This window comes from Sapajus apella, unplaced genomic scaffold (assembly GCF_009761245.1).
Source record: "Sapajus apella isolate SASKATOON/1434 unplaced genomic scaffold, GSC_monkey_1.0 scaffold42, whole genome shotgun sequence".
NCBI lineage: Eukaryota > Metazoa > Chordata > Mammalia > Primates > Cebidae > Sapajus > Sapajus apella.
Window position 1 is genome coordinate 16306733 of NW_022436982.1, and position 21864 is coordinate 16328596.

Below are 21864 nucleotides of genomic sequence, written 5' to 3' on the forward strand. Positions count from 1 at the left end.
CAAAAAAATACAAAAACTAGCTGGGTATGGTGGCACATGCCTGTAATCCCAGCTACTAGGAAGGCTGAGGCAGGAGAATTACTTGAACCAGGGAGTTGCAGATTGCAGTGAGCCGAGATTGCACCACTGCACTCCAGCCTGGCAACAGAGTGAAATTCCATCTCAGAAAAAAAAAAAAAAAAAAAAAAAGAGAACAAAAGAAAGATTATACATGGTTAAAAATTGAGTTACTGATGAAGGAAAGTCTTGAGATAAAGTGAATGCAGAAGAAAAAGACAAAAGATTAAAGAATCGTAAAAAAAATAGATATGAAGACCAGACAAAAAACAATCTAGCATAAAGACAACTTCTTTGAATTACAGTATAAAAAGTGGATTAGAAAAGTATGCAAAAATAAATGCAAAAGAGAAATCCTTGGAACAAAGTAGTATTTTAATTGACAAATAATAAATGCACAGATATTTTAGGAAAATGTAATCTAGAACAAATTATACTAAGACACAGTCTACTTAAGTTTTTGAGTATCAAGTTGAAAAAAGTAAATTTTCAGGAATCCACTTAGCAAAGGCAAGTCATATCCACAGCAGGAGGTGATGCAGGGGAGGTTGGAAAAATCTGTAACACATCCTCATAGCAACCATCGATTCTATAAATGAACAACATCTAGAAAGATCTGAGGGAAAAAAGGTATAACCCAATAAAATTATGCCCAGCCCATTTAATCCCTTGAATATAAAGAGAGTTGAATCATATTCTCAAACATCTATGTTCTTACAAATATGGCTATTTTCATTCCTTCTTGAAAAAAAATACTTTTTTTTTTTTCCAGACAGAGTCTTGCTCTTTCACCCAACCTGGAGAAAAGTAGCTCGATCTTGGTGCACTCACTGCAACCTCCACCCCTGGGTTAAAAGAATTCTCCTGCCTCAGCCTCCCAGGTAGCTGGGTTTACAAGTATTCACCACCATGCCCTGTAAACCGTTTTGCATTTTTAGTAGAGACAGGGGTTTTGCCATATTAGCCAGGAAGGTCTCGAACTCCTGACCTCAGGTGATCCACCTGACTTGGCTTCCCCAGCTGAGTTTTGTAAAAATCCCAGGTTTTCCATCTTGGGTAGCAAGGTGTTCATTTCTTTTTATAACTTTTCTGTTAATCTTAAAGAAATTAATTCTTTTGAAGCAGAGAAAACATTTATTTAAAGTTTTACAGCTCATTTACTTTTATTTCAGTTACTCTTCACTTAGTTGACTCCAAATAAATGTAAATCTCTTTTTCAAAAATATGATACTCTTTTTATATAATTAATCTACCCATCTAGTCTTCTCCCTACCTGGCCATTAAGAGATGGTTATATGATAATTAATATTAAAGATTTTCATCTGTAACAGGTTGTTAACTAGCTTTTTCTTTGCTTTCTTCTTGTTATTCTTTCTTACTGCTTGAATATTTGTAAGTATGTGTCATTTTTCAAAAAACAATAAAGTTATTAATTTTGAAAAAGGAAACCAAGGATAAAGTCTCAGTGAACCCTAATTATTAAGAAGTAAATGAAAAGATGTTCCATGGAAAGAGACAGGAAGATAACAGCAAGAGTAAGATGTAAAATGAGACAAAGTAATTCAGAAGCTGATAAAAAAATAAGCTTGAAATACAATGAAAATTAAAGGTATAAAATGAAGAGGTTGAAATATTGGCCTTAACAAGTCAACAGTAACCTGAGTGTGAGCAACTGGAGTAATAAGAGTAAGTGGGACATAAGGCCAAGTGAGGGGCGGATGAAAACTAATTATTAAGTATAAATTGTCAAAACCTAAAAGTATAGTGGTCAGAATGTAGCAGGTTAAATAACAAAAAATCCTGTGATGATCAACGAGACAGAAAATTAACATGGATATCCAGGACTTGAACTAGGATCTGCGATCTTAAGCAGACCTAATAGACATCTATAGAACTCTCCACCCCAAATCAACAGAACATGCATTCTTCTCAGCACCACATCACACTTACTATAAAACTGGAAGTAAATCACTCCTCAGCAAATGCAAAAGAATGGAAATCAAAACAAACAGTCTCACAGACCACAGTGCAATCAAATTAGATCTTGGGATTAAGAAACTCACTCAAAACTGCACAATTACATGGAAACTGAACAAACTGCTCCTAAATGACTACTGGATAAACAATGAAATGAAGGCAGAAATAAAGACGTGCTTCAAAACAAATGAGAACAAAGACACAAAGTACCAGAATCTCTGGGACACATTTGAAGCACTGTCTAGAGGAAAATTTATAGCACTAAATGCCCACATGAGAAGTGAGGAAAGAATGAAAATCAACAACCTAATGTCACAATTAAAAGAACTAGAAGAGCAAGATCAAACAAATTCAACAGCTAGCAGACAAGAAATAACTAAGATCAGAGCAGAACTGAAAGAGAGAGACACACAAAGAAAACCTTCAAAAAATTAACAAATCTGGGAGCTGTTTTTTTGAAAAGATCAACAAAATAGACCACTAGCCAGATTAATAAGAAAGAAAATAGAGAAGAATTGAATAGGTGTAATAAAAAATGATAAAGGGGATATCACCACCAATTTCACAGAAATACAAACTACCATCAGAGATTACTACAAACACCTCTATGCACATAAACTAGTAAATCTAGAAGAAATGGATAAATTTCTGGACACTTAACACCCTCCCAAGAATAAACTAGGAGGAAGTTGAATCCCTGAATAGACCAATAACAAGATCTAAGGTTCTAAAATTTAGGCAGCAATTAATAGCCTACCAACCAAAAAAAATATAGGACCAGACGGGTTCACAGCTGAATTCTACCAGAGGTACAAACAGGAGCTGTTATCTTTCCTTCTGAAATTATTTCAAACAATACAAAAAGAGGGAATCCTCCCTAACTCATTTTATGAGACCAATATCTTCCTGATACCAAAACCTGGCAGAGACACAACTAAAACAGAAAATTTCAGGCTAACATCCATGATGAACATTGATACAAAAATCCTTAATAAAATACTGGCAAACCGAATCCAACAGTACATCAAAAAGCTTATCCATGATGATCAAGTGAGCTTCATCTGGTTTAATATACGCAAATCTATAAATATGATCCATCATGTAAAAAGAACCAAAGACAAAAACCACGTGATTATCTCAATAGATGCAGAGAAGGCCCTCCACAAAATTCAAAAGCCCTTTATGCTAAAAACTCCCAATGAACTAGGTATCGATGGAATGTATCTCAAAATAATAAAAGCTACTTATCACAAACCCACAGCCAATATCATACTGAACAGGCAAAAACTGGAAGCATTCCCTTTGAAAACTGGCACAAGATAAGGGTGTCCTCTCTCACCACTCCTATTCAACATAGTATTAGAAGTTCTGGCCAGAGCAATCAGGCAAGAAAAAGAAATAAAGCATATTCAATTAGGAAAAGAGGAAGTTAAATTTTCTATATTTGCAGACAACATGATTGTATATTTAGAAGACTCCATCATCTCAGCCCAAAATCTCAAGCTGATAAGCAACTTCAGCAAAGTCTCAGGATGCAAAATCAATTTGCAAAAATCACAATCATTCCTATAAACCAATAACACACAATCAGAGAGCCAAATCATGAGCAAACTCCCAACCGCAACTGCTACCAAGGGAATAAAGTATCTAGGAATACAACTAACAAGGGATGCGAAGGACCTCTTCAAGGACAACTACAAGCCTCTGTTCAAGAAAATAAAAGAGGATACAAACAGATAGAGAAACATTCCATGCTTATGGTTAGGTAGAATCAATATTGTAAAAACGGCCATACTGCCCAAAGTAATTTATATATTCAATGCTATCCCCAGCAAGCTACCATTGACTTTCTTCACAGAACTGGAAAAAAACCACCTTAAACTTCATATGACCAAAAGAGAGCCCACATAGTCAAAACAATCCTAAGCAAAAAGAACAAAGTTGGAGGCATCATGCTACCTGACTTCAAACTATACTACAAGGCTACATTAATTAAAACAGCATGATACTGGTACCAAAACAGAGATGAACACCAACAGAACAGAATAGAAGCCTCGGAAGTAATGTCACATACCTACAACCATCTGATCTTTGGCAAACCTTACAAAAACAAACAATGGGGAAAGGATCCTCTATTTAATAAATGGTATTGGGAAAACTGGCTAGCCATATGCAGAAGGCTTAAACTGGACCCCTTCCTTATTCCTTATACAAAAATTAACTGCAGATGGATTAAAGATTTAAACCTAAGACCTAATACCATAAAAACCCTAGAAGAAAACCTAGGCAATACCATTCAGGACATAGGCATGGGCAAGGACTTCACGACTAAAACACCAAAAGCAATGGCAACAAAAGCCAAAATAGACAAATGGGATCTAATTAAACTAAAAGCTTCTGCACAACAAAAGAAGCTATCATCAGAGTGAACAGGCAACCAACAGAATGGGAAAAAATTTTTGCAATCTACCCATCTGACAAAGGGCTAATATCCAGAATTTACAAAGAACTTAAACAAATTTACAAGAAGAAAAACAAACAACCCCATCAAAAAATGGGCAAAGGATATGACCAGACACTTCTCAAAGGAAGACATTTATGCAGCCAACAAACACATGAAAAAAAGCTCATCATCACTGGTCATTTAGAGAAATGCAAATCAAAACTACATTGAGATACTATCTCACGCCAGTTGGAATGGCAATCATTAAAAAATCAGGAGACAACAGATGCTGGAGAAGATGTGGAGAAACAGGAACGCTTTCACACTGTTGGTGGGAGTGTCAATTAGTTTAACCATTGTGGAAGACAGTGTGGCTATTCCTGAAGGATCTAGAACAAGAAATATAATTTGACCCAGCAATCCCATTACTGAGTATATACCCAAAGGATTAGAAATAGTTCTATTATTATTATGACACATGTGCACATATGTTCATTGTGGCACTGCTTACAATAGCAAAGAATTGGAACCAACCCAAATGCCCATCAATGACAGACTGGATAAAGAAAATGTGGCACATATACACTATGAAATACTATGCAGCCAAAAAAAAAAAAAAGGATGAGTTCACGTCCTTTGCAAGGACAAGGATAAAGCTGGAAACCATCATTCTCAGCAAACTGATGCAAGAACAGAAAACCAGACACGGCATGTTCTCACTCATAAGTGGGTGGTGAATAATGAGAACACATGGACAAAGGGAGGGAAACATCACATACCAGGGCCCACTGAGGGGAAGCAAGGGGTGGGGGATAGCAGTGGTGGGTGATTGGGGAGGGATAGCATTAGGAGAAATACCCGATGTAGATGACGGGGGAATGGATGCAGCAAACCACCATGGCACATGGATACCTATGTAACAATCCTGCACAAGCTGCACATGTACCCCAGAACTTAAAGTATAAAAAAAAATCCTGTCATATCAACCTTCTTTATTTTTTCAAATTAGTTACTGAAGCTATATACGAAATATAGTTATCTTGAGTTTATTAAAGAAATAACCCTCTTGCAATTTGAGCAGTGAGACATTCCCTATTGCTGGCCATTTTTAGGTTAGTTGTCAAGGAGGTTGCAGATCTGAAGCTCTCCAAGTTTCCTTCTAATGGTAAGATTTTGATTCTAAGAAAACAATGAGAACTAAATTATTTCCCAAAAATTATAATGCCAAACCAAAATACTAATGGATTATTAATATTGAGCACTATAGTACCTATAAAACTGTAAACAAAAAATACTAGGAAAACTTTATCAATAAATAATAAAATTGAGTATCATTTATGCTTATAAAATATCTGTAGAATTTTTGTGTGTGGGTACATAGTAGATTTATCTATAGGGTACATGACATATGATACAGACACACAATGTACAATAATCATATCAGGGTAAATGGGGCATCCATCACCTCAAACACTTTTACATTACAAACACTCCAACAACTAAACTATTTTTTAATGTAGTCACCCTGTCATGCTGGCAATTACCAGGTCTTATTTCTTCTTTCCAACTATTTTTTTTGTAATCCATTAATAATTACCACTTCCTCCAACTACCCTTCACAGACTCTGGTGACCATACTTCTACTCTCTAGCTCCATGAGTTCAATTGTCTTAATTTTTAGCTCCCATCAATAAGTAAGAACATAAAAGGTTTGTCTTTCTGTACCTGGCTTATTTCACTTAACACAATGACCAAATTCATCCATCTTGTCACAAATTACAGGATTTCAATTCTTTTATGGCTGAATAGTGCTCCGTGCTGTGTATGTATCACATTTGTTTTATCTATTCATCTGTTGAACATTTGGGTTGCATCCAAATTTTGGCTATCATGAATAACGCTGCAATAAACATGTGAATTCGGGTATCTCTGCAATATACTGTTTCCTTTCTTTTGGGTACGTACCTAGCAGTGTGACAGCTAGTTCACATTACAGCTCTATTTCTTTTTTTTTTTTTTTTTCCTGAGACAGAGTCTTACTCTGTCACCCGGGCTGGAACACAATAGCACAATCTCAGCTCACTGCAACCTCCGCCTCCTGAGTTCAAGCAACTCTCCTGTCTCAGCCTGCCAAGTAACTGGAATTACAGATGTTGTGCCACCACACCTCTCTAATTTTGTATTTTTAGGAGAGATGGAGTTTCAGCATGTTGGCCAGGCTAGTCTTGAACTCCTGACCACAAGTGATCCACCCGCCCTCAGCCTCCACAAGTGCTGGAATTATAGGTGTGAGCCACTGCACCCAGCCTAATTCTAATTTTTTGAGTCACTTCCAAACTATTCTCCATAGTAGTTATACTAATTTACATTCCTACCAACAATGTAGAAGAGTTCCCTTTTTACCCACATCTTCTTATTGCCTGTCTTACGGATAAGAGCCATTTAGGCTGGGATGAGATAATATCTCATTTTAGTGTTGATTTGTATTATCTGATGATCAATAATGTTGAACACATTTTCATATATCTATTTGCAAATGGTATGTCTTCTTTTGAGAAATGCCTAGTCATAGCTTTGGCTAATTTTTTAATTGGATTATTAAATTTTTTCCCATGGAGTAGTTTTAACTGCTTATATATTCTGGTTATTAATCCCTTGTTAGGTGAGTAGTTTGCAAATATTGTCTACCACTGTGTGCATTGTCTCTTTGATTTGTTGATTGTTTCCTTGCTGTGCAGAAGCTTTTCAGCTTGCTATAATCCCATGTGTTCATCTTTGCTTTGTTTGCCTGTGCTTGTAGGATATTACTCAAAAGATCCTTCCTCAGTCCAACGTCCCGGAGAGTTTTCCCAATGTTTTCTTTTAGTAATTTCACAGTTGAAGCCTGAGATTTAAGTGTGATTTGATTTTTGTATATGGCAAGAGATAGGGGACTAGATTCATTCTTATGCATATGGATATCTAGTTTTCCCAGCTGTGTTTATTGAAGAGACTATCCTTTTCCCAATGTATGTTCTTGGCAACTCTGTAAATAATTAGTTCATATGGACATATGGACATATTTCTGGGTTGTCTATTAGGTTCCATTGGCCCACGTATCAATTTTCATGCTGTTTTAGTTACTATAGCTTTATAGTACAATTTAAGAAATGTGATTCCCCTAGTTTTTGTTCTTTTTGCTTACAATAGCTTTGGCTATTCTGGGTCTTTTTTATTCTACATAAATTTCAGGATTGTTTTTCTATTTCTGTAAAGAATGTCATTGGTATTTTTATAGGGCTTGCAATGAATCTGTAGATTGCTTTAGGTAATATGGACATTTTTAACAATATTGATTTTCACAATCCATGAAGAGGGGATGGGATGTCTTTCCATTTTTTTGTGTGTGTCTTCTTCAATTTCTTTCATCAATGTTCTATAGTTTTCGATGTAGGAAGATTTTTCACTTCTCTGGTTAAATCCTAGTTACTGAATTTTATGTGTAGCTACTGTAAATAGAATTATCTTTCTTGATTTCTTTTACAGATTGTTTGCTAATGGCATATAGAAATGATACTGATTTTTGTATGCTGATTTTGTATCCTCCAACTTTACTGAATTTGTTCATCCTTTCTAATAATTTTTTCATGGAAAATTAAGTTTTTTTTAATGTAAGATCATACCATCAGCAAATAAAGATAAGTTGACTTCTTCCTTTCTAATTTGAATGCCATTTCTTTCTTTTCTTTTCTCTCTCTCTCCCTCTCCCTTTCCTTCCTTCCTTCTTTCCTTCCTTCCTTTTCATTCATTCATTCATTCATTCATTCATTCATTTTGTAACTACTCTATCTAGGACATCCAGTACTATGTTGAATCACAGTGGTGAAAGTAGACATTGTGGTCATGTTCCAAATCTTAAAGAAAAAGCTTTCAGTTTTTCCTGATTCAGTATGATGCCAGCTATAGCTGTGTCGTATATGCTTTTTACTATGATGATGTATGTTTGTTCCAATAAAACCAGTTTTTTAAGAGATTCTGTCATGAAAGAATGTTGAATTTTACTGAATGCTTTTTCAGGATCAATTGAAATGATCATATGGTTTTTGTCCCACATTCTGTTGATATGATGTATTACACTAATTAATGTGCAAATGTTGAACCATCCTTGCAATCTGTGGATAAATCCCACTTGGTCATAATGATTTTTTAATGTGTTGCTGAATTCAGTTTGCTAGTATTTTGCAGAGATTTTCTGCATGAATCTTCATCAAGAATATTGAACTGTAGTTTCCTTTTTTTGATGTGTCTTTGCCTAGTTTTGGTATCAAGGTAATATTGGCCATGTAGAATGAGTTTGAAAGTATTCCCTCCTCTTCTACCTTTTGGAATAGTTTGAGTAAGGCTGGAATTAGTTCTTCTTTAAATGTTTGGTAGAACTCAGCAGTGAAGTCACTGGGTCCCAGTTTTTTCTTAGCTGTGAGGCTAAGTATTATGGCATCAATCTCATTACTTATTATTGTTCCATTCAGGTTTTGGATTTCTTCATGGTTCAATAATCTTGGAAGGCTGTATAAGGATTTATCTATTTCTTCTAGATTTTCCAGCTCATTGGTATATAGCTGATATGTAGTTGGCAAATAGTTGATGATGGTAACAACCAACAATGCTTTAAATTTCTGCAGTATCTGTTAACAACGTCTACTTTTTCACCCCGATATTATTTATTTATTTTCTCTTTTTCTTTGTCTGGTTAAAGGTTTGTAAATTTTGTTTAGCTTTTTGAAAAACCAACTTTTTGTTTTAATGATTTTTTCATATTGTTTTATTCATTTTAATTCCATTTATTTCTGCTCTAATCTTTATTATTTCTTTTCTTCTACTAATTTTGTCTTTGGTTTGCGCTAGTTTTTCTAGTTCTTCAAGATGCATCAAGTTATTTGAAATTTTTCTTCTTCTTTGATGTAGACATTGATAGCTATAAACTTTTCTCTTAGTATTGGCTTTTGCTGTATCCCATAGGTTTCAGTATGTCGGGCTTCCATTATCATTTGTTTAGAGAAATGATTGAATTTCCTCCTTAATTTCTTCATTGACCCACTGGTCATTCAGGAGCACACTGTTTAATTTCCATTTGTCTGTAGAGCTTCCAAAATTTTTCATGTTATTGTTTACTAGTGCTATTCCATTGTTGTTGGGGAAGATGCTTGATATTATTTCAATTTTTTTTTTAATGTTTTCAAACTTGTTTTGTGGCCTAACACATAGTCTATCCTTGGGAATGATCCATGTGCTGGGGGAAGAATGTGTATTCTGCAGACATTGGATGAAATGTTCTGTAAATATCTATTAGCTCTATTTGGTCTACAGTACAAATTAATTCCAATTCTTTGTTGATTTTCTGTCTGGAAGCCTGTCCAATGCTGAAACTGGGATACTGAAGCATTCAGCTATTTTTGAATTAGGGTCTATATTTCTCTTTAGCTCTAATAATATTTGCTTTATATATCTGGGTACTCCAGTGTTGGGTGAATATATAATTACAACTATGATATCATTATATAATGACCTTTGTCTCTTCTTACAGTTTTTGCTTGAAATCTATTTGGTCTGATATTAGCATAGCTAATCCTGCTCTTCTTTGGCTTGCACTGGCATGGAATATCTTTTTCCATTTGTTTATTTTCAGCCTACTGTATATGTCTTTTTACATATGAACTGTTTCTTGGACACAACAAAGAGTGGCTCTGATTTTTACATGTTTCAGCTGCCCTATGTATTTCAATTAAAGAGTTTAGTCCACTTACATTCAATATTATTACTCATAAGTAAGGACTTACTCCTGCCATTTTGTTACTGGTTTCCTGGTTATTTTGTAGTTTTCTTTTCCTTCACTAATTCCTCTTGTTTTCCTCGTAGTGAAGGTAATTTTCTCTTACCTTCTTCTCCTAAAATAGAAAGAAGATTTTATTTCTTCCTTTTTATTTTTTGTGTGGCCATTGTATGGTTTTTCATTTGAGGTTACAATAAGTGTTGCAAATACTATCTTATAACCCATTATTTTAACCAGATTGATAACTTAATGTTGTTTGCATAAACAAACAAGCAAAAGAAAAACTGATAAAAATTATATTACTTTGTCCAGCCTCTTTTTAACTTTTTGTTGTGTATATCTTATTGTACTATGTCTTGAAAACTCTTTACACTTATTTTTTTATTGGCTCATCTTTAAGTCTTTCTACTTTAGATATAAGTAGTTTCTATACCACTGTTACAGTGCTATAATACTATATGTCATTCTGTGTACTTACTATTGCCAGTGAGTTTTGTACTTTCAGATTATTTATTACTCATTAATATCCTTTTTTCTGATTGAAGTATTCCATTTATGACTTCTTATAAGATAGGTCTGGTGTTGATGAAATCTGCAGCTTTTATCTGTCGGTGAAAGTATTTCTCCTTCATGTTTGAAGGATATTTCTGAAGGACATATTATTCCAGGGCAAAAGTTTGTTGTTGTTGTTTTTTACTTCAGCACTGTAAATTGTCATGCCACTATTTCCTAGCCTGTAAAGTTTCCACATAAAAGTCTGCTGCAAGTGCACTGAAGCTCCATTGCACATTATTTGCTTCTTTTCTCTTGCTGCTTTTAGGATCCTTTCTTTATCCTTGACCCTTGGGAGTTTAACTGTTAAATGCCTTCAGGTTATCTTTTTTGGGTTAAATCTGCTTGGTGTTCTACAACTTTCTCACAGTTAAATATTGTAATCTTTTGCTAAGTTTGAAAAGTTCTGTTATTTTTCCTTTGAATAAACTTTGTACCCATCTCTTTCTCATCCTCCTCTTTAAGACCAATAACTCCTGGATTTTCTCTTTTGAGGCTACTTTATAAATCATATAGGCATGCTTCATTGTTTTTTATTCTTTGTTCTTTTGTATCCTCTGTGTATTTTTTTTTTGAGATGGAGTCTCATTCTGTTGCCCATGCTGGAGTGCATTGGCATGATCTTGGCTCACAGCAACATTTGCCTCCCAGGTTCAAGTGACTCCTCTGCCTCAGCCTCCTGAGTAGCTCAGATCACAGGCATGTGCCATCGCACCAGCTAATTTTTGTATTTTTAGTAGAGAAGGTGTTCTGCCATGTTGGCCAGGCTTGTCTCGAATTCTTGACCTCAGGTGATCCTCCCAACTCAGCCTCCCAAAGTGCTGGGATTACAGGCATGAGCCAACATGGCCCCCCTGACTGTGTATTTTCAAATAGCCTGTCTTCAAGCTCACTAATTCCTTCTTCTGCTTGATCAATTCTGCTATGAGGAGACTCCAATGCAATTTTTATTCCAGAGTTTCTGACTGATTCTTTTTTTATTTTTTCAATCACTTTGTTAAATTTCTCTGATAGAATTCTGAAATCCTTCTCCATGTTATCTTGAATTTCTTTTAGTTTCCTCAGAACAGTCATTTGGAATTCTGTCTGAAAGGCTACATATCTCTCTGTCTGCAAGATTGGTCCCAGGTACCTTATTTAATTTCTTTGATGAAGTCATGTTTTGTTAGTATATTAGTCTGTTTTCATACTGCTATAAAGAACTGCTCAAGACTGGGTAATAAAGGAAAGAGGTTTAATTGACTCACAGCTCAGCATGGCTGGGGAGGCCTCCGGAAACTTACAATATGGTAGAAGGCAAAGGGGAAGCAAGGTATCTTCTTCACAAGGTGGCAAGAAGAAGAAATGCCAAGCAAATGGGGAAAGAGCCCCTTATAAAACCATCAGATCTCATGAGAATTCACTTACTATCATGAGAATGGAAGGGGGAATCACCCCTATGATTCAATTACTTCCACCTGATCTCTCCCTTGAGATGTGGGGATTATGGGCATTATAATTCAAGATGGTTTTGGGTGGGGACACAAAGCATAACCATATCACTTGGATAGTCTTGATGCTTGTGGATGTTTGCTGGTGTCTGGGAATTTAAAACTTAGATACTTATTTTAGTCTTTGCAGTCTGGGCTTGTTTGTACCCATCCTTCTTGAGAAGGTTTTCCAGGTATTTGAAAGAACTTGGGTGTTGTGATCTAAGCCATATCTGCACTAGTGGGCACCCCAAGCCCAGTAACACTGTGGTTCTTGCAGACTTCTAGAACGAATGCCTGGGAAGTCTAAGATAACATCCTGAAGAATTCTCCGGATTACCAGGCAGAGACTCTTGTTCTCTTTCCTTTCTCCCAAACAGAGTCTATTTCTCTTTGCTGAGCCTTCTGGAGCTGGAGATGGGTGACAAATGCACCCCTGTGGCCACCATCACTAGGACTATGCTGGGTCAGACCTGACACCAGTATATCCCTGAGTCTCACCCAAGGCTCAATGTAGCTGCTATCTGGCTACCACCTATGTTTGCTCAAGGCCCTAGGGCTCTGCAAAGAGCAGATTGTGAAGCCAGCCAGACTTGTGTCATTCCCTCCAGGGTAGCAAGATCCCTCAGGCCCTGGATGGGACCAAAGATGCCATCTAAGAGCTGGGGAGTAGACTAAAAAACCTTAGAAATCCACCTGGTGTTCTAGTCTACTGCAGCTGAGCTGGCACTCAAACCACCAGACACAGTCCTTCCCACTCTTTCCTTCCCTTTCCAAAGGCAAAGGAGTCTCTCTCTGTGGTCACCACCACTGCAGTCCTACAGGGAATACTACCAGGCCACTGCCAATGTTCCTTAAGGCCCAACGTCTCTTCAGTCAGCTTGTCGCAAATGCTGCTAGACCTGGAACTACCCTTCAGGGCAATGGGCTCCCCTCTGGCCCAACGCAGGTCTAGAAATGCCAACTAAGAGCCAAGACCTGGTATCAGTGACCCCACAAGCAGCTTGGTGCTCTAACGCATTGTGGATGAGCTGGTACCTAAAGTGCAAGACAAATTACCCTCTACTTTTCCCTCTGCTTTTCTCAAGCAGGAGTCTCTCACCACAGCCACCCCAGCTGGGATACACTGGGTTTCACCTGAAGCCACCACATCTCATAGTCTCAGCAAAGACCCACAGTGTACCATCGGGGTATCACTGCTGGTTATTTAGGGCCCAAAGACTCCTTAGTCAGTAGGTGATAGATCCTGCCAGGGCTGCATCCTTGCCTTCAAAGCACCAGGTTCCCTTCTAGCCCAGGATGTATCCAGAAATGTCATTCAGGAGCTAGGGCCTAGAATAAGGGTCTCATAAATCTAACTACTGCCCTATCCTACTGTGGCTGAGCTGGTGTCCGAGCTGCAAGACAAAGACCTCTTTACTCCTTCTCTCCTCCTCAAGCAGAAAGAAGGGGTTCCTTTTAGAGGCATGAGCCATGCTGCCTAGGAATGGGAGAGCAGTAGCACAAATACCCCATCAGCTGCCCTGGCTGGTAACTCAGTAAACCACATGCCATCCAAGTCCACTGGCTCTGAACCCAGCTCAGCACTAGGGCTTGCCTAGGAGTTGAAATCATTGTAGCCTAGACTGTCTTTTAAGTTTACATAGAGCCGTAGAGCCCTGTGGTGATGAGGCTTGCCAGAACCCAGGTTCCAAGCGCTAGGATGGGAGATTCTCCTCTGGACAGGTCTGGTCTAAATGCTCTTTCTGCGGGCAGGCATCACATGCATTCAGCCCAGTTTTGCTCTCTGCTATGACAGGGAAGGACTGAGTTCAAGGCAAAGTCCAACAGTCACTGCATTCTCCCTCCCCCAAGTGTACAGTTCTCTCTCTATGTCATGTGGCCACTGCCGGGAAATCAGGGAAGGCTGGCCTTAGTAATTTAAGACAGTCTTTCCTGCCCTCTTGTAGCCATTTGAAGTTAAAACCCTGTACTGTGAGTTCTCACCTGATTTGGGGTTCTTATGTAGGTGTTTTTTTGTTTGTAGATACTTGTTAAATTTGGAGTTCCCACAGAATAAAGCCTTCTATTTGGCCATCTTGTGGCACCTTCTCCCATAGATTTTTTAAATAAATTATAAATCTGACTTTTAGATGTTCTATTTATTTAATTTTCTCATGATGAAAATGTTACTGAGTTATCAATGAATGAAGATTGAAAAAAGGCATAAAAAGAGTAAGAATCTTAAAATAAATTGAAACTAAAATACCAAGAATTAGATCATTTTAAATTTCCTTAGTTAAACATTTATTTTCTGAAAATTTACCTTCTCTTCTCTCTGCCATACATCTATTCAATTCTTGTATTGCTGCCTTATCAATAGATATATGTACTTTAAGTTCATCTAATTCTTCTTCAAGATTCATCCTATGAAAAAGCAATAAACGTTTATTTAAAACCATATTGTTTTATTAAAAAAATACATCAAATCTATATATTTAAATATATTTTTAATATATTAAAGTCAGTAAAGATATTTTAAAATATATAAAATGGAGAATAGTAAAATAAAAGCAAAAATATATCAATGATATTCACAGGCTGGGTGCAGTGGCTCATGCCTGTAATCCCAGCATTTTAGAAAGCCGAGGCAAGAGGGTCACTTGAGACTAGAAATTCAAGACCAGCCTGGGCAACACAGACAGATGCTGTCTTTACATTAATAATAATAATAATAGCAACAACCAGACCATCATAGTTATGTGCACCTGCAGTCCTAGCTACTGGGGATGCTGAGGCAGTAGGACTGCCTCAGCCCAAGGCTTCAAGGTTACAGTAAGCTATAATTTCACTGCTGCACTATAGCCTGAGCAAAAGAGTAAGCCCTTGTGTCCAAAAAATAATAATAATAATAATAATAATATGCATAAATCCTAAAAATTACAGTTGAATTTACTGAGGATCTGGAAAATCAAATGTTTTAAGTAAGTAATTCCTGTTAACTTTATCTCAATAAACATGCTAAACACTTAAAATACGGACTACATAATTTTAAAAATTATGTATTTGGTTGCTCAATCACTTTCTGGTTGTATTTAGACAACATGTCTCACTCTGTCACCCAGGCTGAAGTACAGTGGCACAATCATGGCTTACTGAAGCCCCTACCTCCCAGGCTCAGATGATCCTACCACTCAGCCTCCCAAGTAGCTGGGACTACAGGCATGTGCCACCAAGCACAGCTAATTTTTTGTACAGTTGGGATTTTACCAAGTTGCATAGGCTGAACTCCTAGACTCAAGTGACCTGTTCATCTTGGCCTCCCAAAATGCTGGGATCACAGGCATGAGCCACCACACCCGGCCTATTCAACCACCTCCTAACACACAGATATTCTAGGCAAACCAGTAATGAAAAATGTTAATACATAAAGCTCAAAACAAGAATGGTAAATTCCTAGATGCCAAATAAAGGCAAAAAGACTTCCCAGTAAAACAGAACTGAGCTACCATGGTGAGTATTTGACCAAGATCATATACTTTGCTATAAAAAAAACCTCCTGGCACTAGGTAATTTATAAAGAAAAGAGTTTCAATTGACTCACAGTCCCACAGGCTGTACAGGAAGCATGGCTGAGGAAGCCTCATGAAACTTACATACATGGCAGAAGGTGAAGGGGAAGCAGGCAGGTCTTACATGACTGGAGCAGGAGGAAGAGCGCACAGCGGGAGGTGCTACACATTTTTAAACAACCAGATCTTGTGAGAACTCACTCACTATCATGAGAAAAACTAGGGGAGAAGTCCACCCACATAATCCAGTCACCTCTCACCAGACCCCTCTTTCACCATTGGGGATTATAATGCGACATGAAATTTGGCCCACATCCAAACCATATCAGATGGACTTTTAGACCCATGGCCCTACCTTGCTGACAGACAAAAATGAGCTAACTATAGGAAACTGGGAGATAACAATTTGCTGAAGGAAAACATGAATATCTGAGCTATCCACTGACTCTGACTTGCTAACCACTTACAATGGTGTTTCCTATACTCTGGTATGAGGACCACAATTTAAAATCTATTTCTCACTGGACAAATGATATAAAACAACTGTATTCAAACACTGGACAACAGGCAGCGCAGAACTATAATCCCTGAGAAAAAGCAAATAAACAGAGAGCCCCTAATGATAGCTCGACATCTGCCTGGAAGCACTTTCCAGACCCTGATGCAGGGAGAGGGGTACCAAGAAGAATATAACAGTATCACTGAGTTGAAACAAGAGACTGGAGTTTGGGAACTCTGAACAGCCAGAATTGCTGAGGCACACTACCCAATGAGGGGGAATCCACAGTGGAAAATAGCTAAAGAAATCTGTATAAGAAGTCCTTTGAGTATGGGGCTAATCTTTTTTTTTTTTTTTTTTTTTTTTTTGGCATATGCATAGTATTAAACACAACAAGGGCAGGCAAAGAACAACAGCAGCATTAAACATAATATTCCCAGAATATTTCTCACACAGGATTGGGATACATTTGAGTTGTGACCAGTCAGAGAGGAGAGAATCTTAGCTGAACATCAGCGACATTCAATAGAGAACACAGAAGGTTAATTCTAATGAGTAGAGATAAACAAGCCTCTAGTAAATGAAACTTGTGTTAAAAAAGTGTTTTTAAAAACTGAAAATATTTAAACTGAGATTTTAACACACCTTTCTCAGCAACTGATAGAAAATGTGGACAGATACAAGAATAAAGAATATTTGAAAAACACTATCAAAAACCTAACTGCATGTTTATAAAACACTTTATACCCAAGAACAGCAAAACAAACATTCTTTTCAAGTGCCATGGAACATTCACGAAGATAAGACCACATGCTGGACATAAAACAATTCTCAATAAAGCTGAAAGCATTTTAAAATCATGCAAAGCATCTTCTATGCCCATAGTAAAATAATAAAATTAAGAATATCAGAAGGATGTCTGCAAAATCTGAAAATATTTGAAAGTAAAGAACCTATTTCTGACAAAGAGGCTCTGCTTAACCTTCTCCTAAGCCCATCTGTGCACTTCCTTGTAAAATCCAGTTTTAGCAAGAAACTCCACTAAGTCAGTTTAGCAAGAACCCTACCCCAATATCTAAATCAAGGTCAATATCTAATTGGGTTCCTCATCCTCGACCATCTCGTAGGTGGTATCTGATCACCCTGGCCTGTCTTCAGTCAAAGCCCTGATAAGGTCAGGTTAGCCAGAATCTCCCTTACCCTTGATGCTTCCTCTTAGTAATTTTCCAATCCACTGGCCTCCTCTACCTTAGCTATAAATTCCCACTTGCCCATGCTGTATTAGGAATTGAGTCCAATCTTTCTCCCCAACTGCAAAATCCGATTGCAGTGGTCCCTACCTATCATGATTGTCATGAATGAAGTCCTCTTTACCAAACTTTAACAAGTTTCATTGAATGATGTTTTTCTATAACACTTCTAAATAGTTCTACTTTCACTGAAAAATCCAAGAAGAATTAGGAAATATTTTGAACTTAGAAAAATTTAAAACACATTTCAAAATTTGTAAGCCACAGCAAAAGCAATGCTTAGATGAGTATCTATAGTGCAACATATAACACCTAAATTACAAAAAAAGAAATATCCATAATGATGTAAGCTTCCAATTTAAAAATCTAGGAAAATAAGACAAATCAAGATGAACACTTTTCATATGTTTATTGGCCACTGGGATGTCCTCTTATGTGAAATATCTGTTGAAGTGTTTTGGTCATATTTCTATTGGGTTGACTGTCCTATTCTTATTTAGTCATAGGAATTCTTCTTATATTCTGAGTACTATTTCTTTCATGGACATATATACTAAAAATATCTTTTTATACTCTAAAAGTTGCCTTTTAATTTGTTTAATGGTATCTTTTAATGAATATAAATTCTTAGTTTTAATACAGGTCAATTTATCAATTTTTCATATCTATGTAATGCTTTTTATGTCTGGTTTAAGAAAATGGCCAGGTGCAGTAGCTCATACTTATAATCCTAGCACATTAGGAGGCCAAGGCAAGTGGATTGCTTGAGCTCAGGAGTTTGAGACCAGTCTGGGCAACGTGGCAAAACTCCATTTCTACAAAAATAAAAAAAAATCAGCCAGGCGTGGTGACATGTGCCAGTAGTCCCAGCTCCTCGGGGAGCTAAGGTGAGAGAATTGCTTGAATTCAGGAAGTTGAGGCTTCCGTGAACTGAGACTGTACTACTGCATTCCACGGGGGTGACAAAGTAAGACCTTTTGTCAAAAAAAAAAAAAAGAAAGAAAGAAAGAAAGAAAAGAAAAGAAAAGAGAGAGAGAGAGAGAGAGATATTTCGGCCTACTATAAAATCACAAAGATGTTCTCCTATGTTTTCTTCTAAAAGTTTTACTGCTTAACCCTTCGCATTTAGTTTATAATCAATCTATCATTGACTTTTAAGCTTGGTGTTGGGTAAATATTTTATTAAATACGTTTTCTTTTTTTGGATTTTTAGCTATGTAGTTATATCATCTGTTATTTTGGTTGTTTTCAAATTTTCATAATTACAAACAATGCTGTAGTGAGCATTTTTGTATATATGCTCATTTAAAAGATTCCTTTTGAGCAACAAGTACCAGCTCAACTAAAGGGCAAAACAGCCAGCTAGCACCAAAATGGCAGTATCAAATTCGCACATAACAATATTAACCCTAAATGTAAATGGACTAAATGCCCCAATCAAAAGACACAGACTGGCAAATTGGATAAAAAGTCAAAACCCATCGGTGTGCTGTATCCAGGAAACCCATCTCACATGCAAGGATACACAAAGGCTCAAAATAAAGGGATGGAGGAAGATTTACCAAGCAAATGGAGAGCAAAAAAAAGCAGGAGTTGCAATTCTCATCTCTGATAAATTAGACTTTAAAGCAACAAAGATCATAAGAGACAAAGAGGGACATTACATAATGGTAAAAGGATCAATGCAACAAGAAGAGCTAACGATCCTAAATATATACGCACCCAATACAGGAGCACCCAGATACATAAGGCAAGTTCTTAATGACTTACAAAGAGACTTAGACTCCCACACAATAATAGTGGGAGACTTTAACACCCCATTGTCAACATTAGACAGATCAACCAGACAGAAAATTAACAAGGATATCCAGGACTTAAACTCAGACCTGGACCAAGCAAACCTAATAGACATTTACAGAACTCTCCACCCCAAATCCACAGAATATACATTCTTCTCAGCACCACATCACACCTACTCTAAAATTGACCACATAATTGGGAGTAAATCACTCCTCAGCAAATGCAAAAGAATGGAAATCATAACAAACAGTATCTCAGACCACAGTGCAATCAAGTTAGAACTCAGAACTCAAAAACTAACTCAGAACCGCACAGCTTCATGGAAACTGAACAACTTGCTCTTGAATGTTGACTGGATAAACAATGAAATGAAGGCAGAAATAAAGATGTTCTTCGAAACCAACGAGAATGAAGACACAACATACCAGAATCTCTGGGACACATTTAAAGCAGTCTCTAGAGGAAAATATATAGCAATAAGTGCCCACATGAGAAACAAGGAGAGATCAAAACTTGACACCCTATCGTCAAAACTGAAAGAGTTAGAGGAGCAAGATCAAAAAAACTCAAAAGTCTAGCAGAAGACAAGAAATAACTAAGATCAGAGCAGAACTGAAGGAGATAGAGACACAAAAAACCCTTCAAAAAATCAATAAATCCAGGAGCTGGTTTTTTAAAAAGATCAACAAAATAGACAGACCAATAGCCAGATTAATAAAAAAGAAAAGAGAGAATAACCAAATTGATGCAATAAAAAACGATAAAGGGGATATCACCACAGATTCCACAGAAATTCAAACCATCATCAGAGATTATTATAAACAACTCTATGCACATAAGCTAATAAACCTGGAAGAAATGGATAAATTCCTGGACACTTACCTCCTGCCAAGCCTAAACCAGGAAGAAGCTGAAACCCTGAACAGACCCATAACAAGGTCTGAAGTTGAGGCAGAAATTAAGAGCTTACCACCCAAAAAAAGCCCAGGTCCAGATGGGTTCACAGCTGAATTCTACCAGACATACAAAGAGGAGCTGGTGCCATTTCTTCTGAAACTATTCCAAACAATACAAAAAGAGGGAATTCTTCCCAAATCATTTTATGACACCAACATCATCCTGATTCCAAAACCTGGCAGAGACTCAACAAGAAAAGAAAACTACAGGCCAATATCCATGATGAACATAGATGCAAAAATCTTCAATAAAATACTGACAAGCCAATTGCAACAGCACATCAAAAAGCTTATCCACCATGATCAAGTAGGCTTCATCCCGGGGATGCAAGGCTGGTTCAACATACGCAAGTCTATAAATGTAATTCACCACATAAACAGAACCAAAGACAAAAACCACATGATTATCTCAATTGATGCAGAGAAGGCCTTTGACAAAATTCAACAGCCCTTTATGCTAAAAACACTCAATAAGCTAGGTATCGATGGAACGTATCTCAAAACAATAAAAGCTATTTATGACAAACCAACAGCCAATATCATACTGAATGGGCAAAAACTGGAAGCATTCCCCTTGAAATGTGGCACCAGACAAGGATGCCCGCTCTCACCACTGCTATTCAATATAGTATTAGAAGTTCCAGCCAGAGCAATCGGGCAAGAAAATGAAATAAAGGGCATTCAAATAGGAAAGGAGGAAGTCAAATTGTCTCTATTTGCAGACGACATGATTGTATATCTAGAAGACTCCATCGTCTCAGCCCCAAACCTCCTGAAACTGATAAGCAAGTTCAGCAAAGTTTCAGGATACAAAATCAATGTGCAAAAATCACATGCATTCCTATACACCAATAACAGACTTAAAGAGAGCCAAATCAAGAACAAACTTCCATTCACAATTGCCACAAAGAGAATAAAATACCTAGGAATACAACTAACAAGGAATGTAAAGGACCTCTTCAAGGAGAACTACAAGCCACTGCTCAATGAAATAAGACAGGACAAAAACAGATGGAGAAACATTCCATGTTCATGGTTAGGAAGAATCAATATCATGAAAATGGCCATACTGCCCAAAGTAATTTACAGATTCAATGCTATCCCCATCAAGCTACCAATGACCTTCTTCGCAGAACTGGAAAAAACCACCTTAAACTTCATATGGAACCAAAAGAGAGCCCGCATAGCCAAGTCAATTCTAAGCAAAAAGAACAAAGCGGGAGGCATCACACTACCAGACTTCAAACTATACTACAAGGCTACAGCAATCAAAACAGCATGGTACTGGTACCAAAACAGAGATATAGACCAATGGAACAGAACAGAGGTCTCAGAGGCAACACAACATATCTACAACCATCTGATCTTTGACAAACCAGACAAAAACAAGCAATGGGGAAAGGATTCCCTGTTCAATAAATGGTGTTGGGAAAGCTGGCTAGCCATGTGCAGAAAGCAGAAACTGGACCCCTTCCTGACACCTTACACTAAAATTAACTCC

General features: G+C 37.1%; 1 protein-coding gene across 10 annotated transcripts in view; it reads right to left on the minus strand.

Annotated features, from left to right (window-relative positions):
* Positions 1 to 21864, minus strand: part of CNTLN (centlein) — a 337157-nt gene that overhangs the window by 123884 nt on the left and 191409 nt on the right. For 9 of the 10 annotated variants that reach the window (XM_032300118.1, XM_032300117.1, XM_032300115.1 and 6 more), the window contains one exon: positions 14613 to 14713. The exons of the other annotated variant lie outside the window; for it this stretch is intronic. In XM_032300118.1, coding sequence (XP_032156009.1) covers positions 14613 to 14713 — 101 coding nt within the window. The remainder of the gene's footprint in view (positions 1 to 14612; positions 14714 to 21864) is intronic. 10 annotated transcript variants of the gene reach the window in all.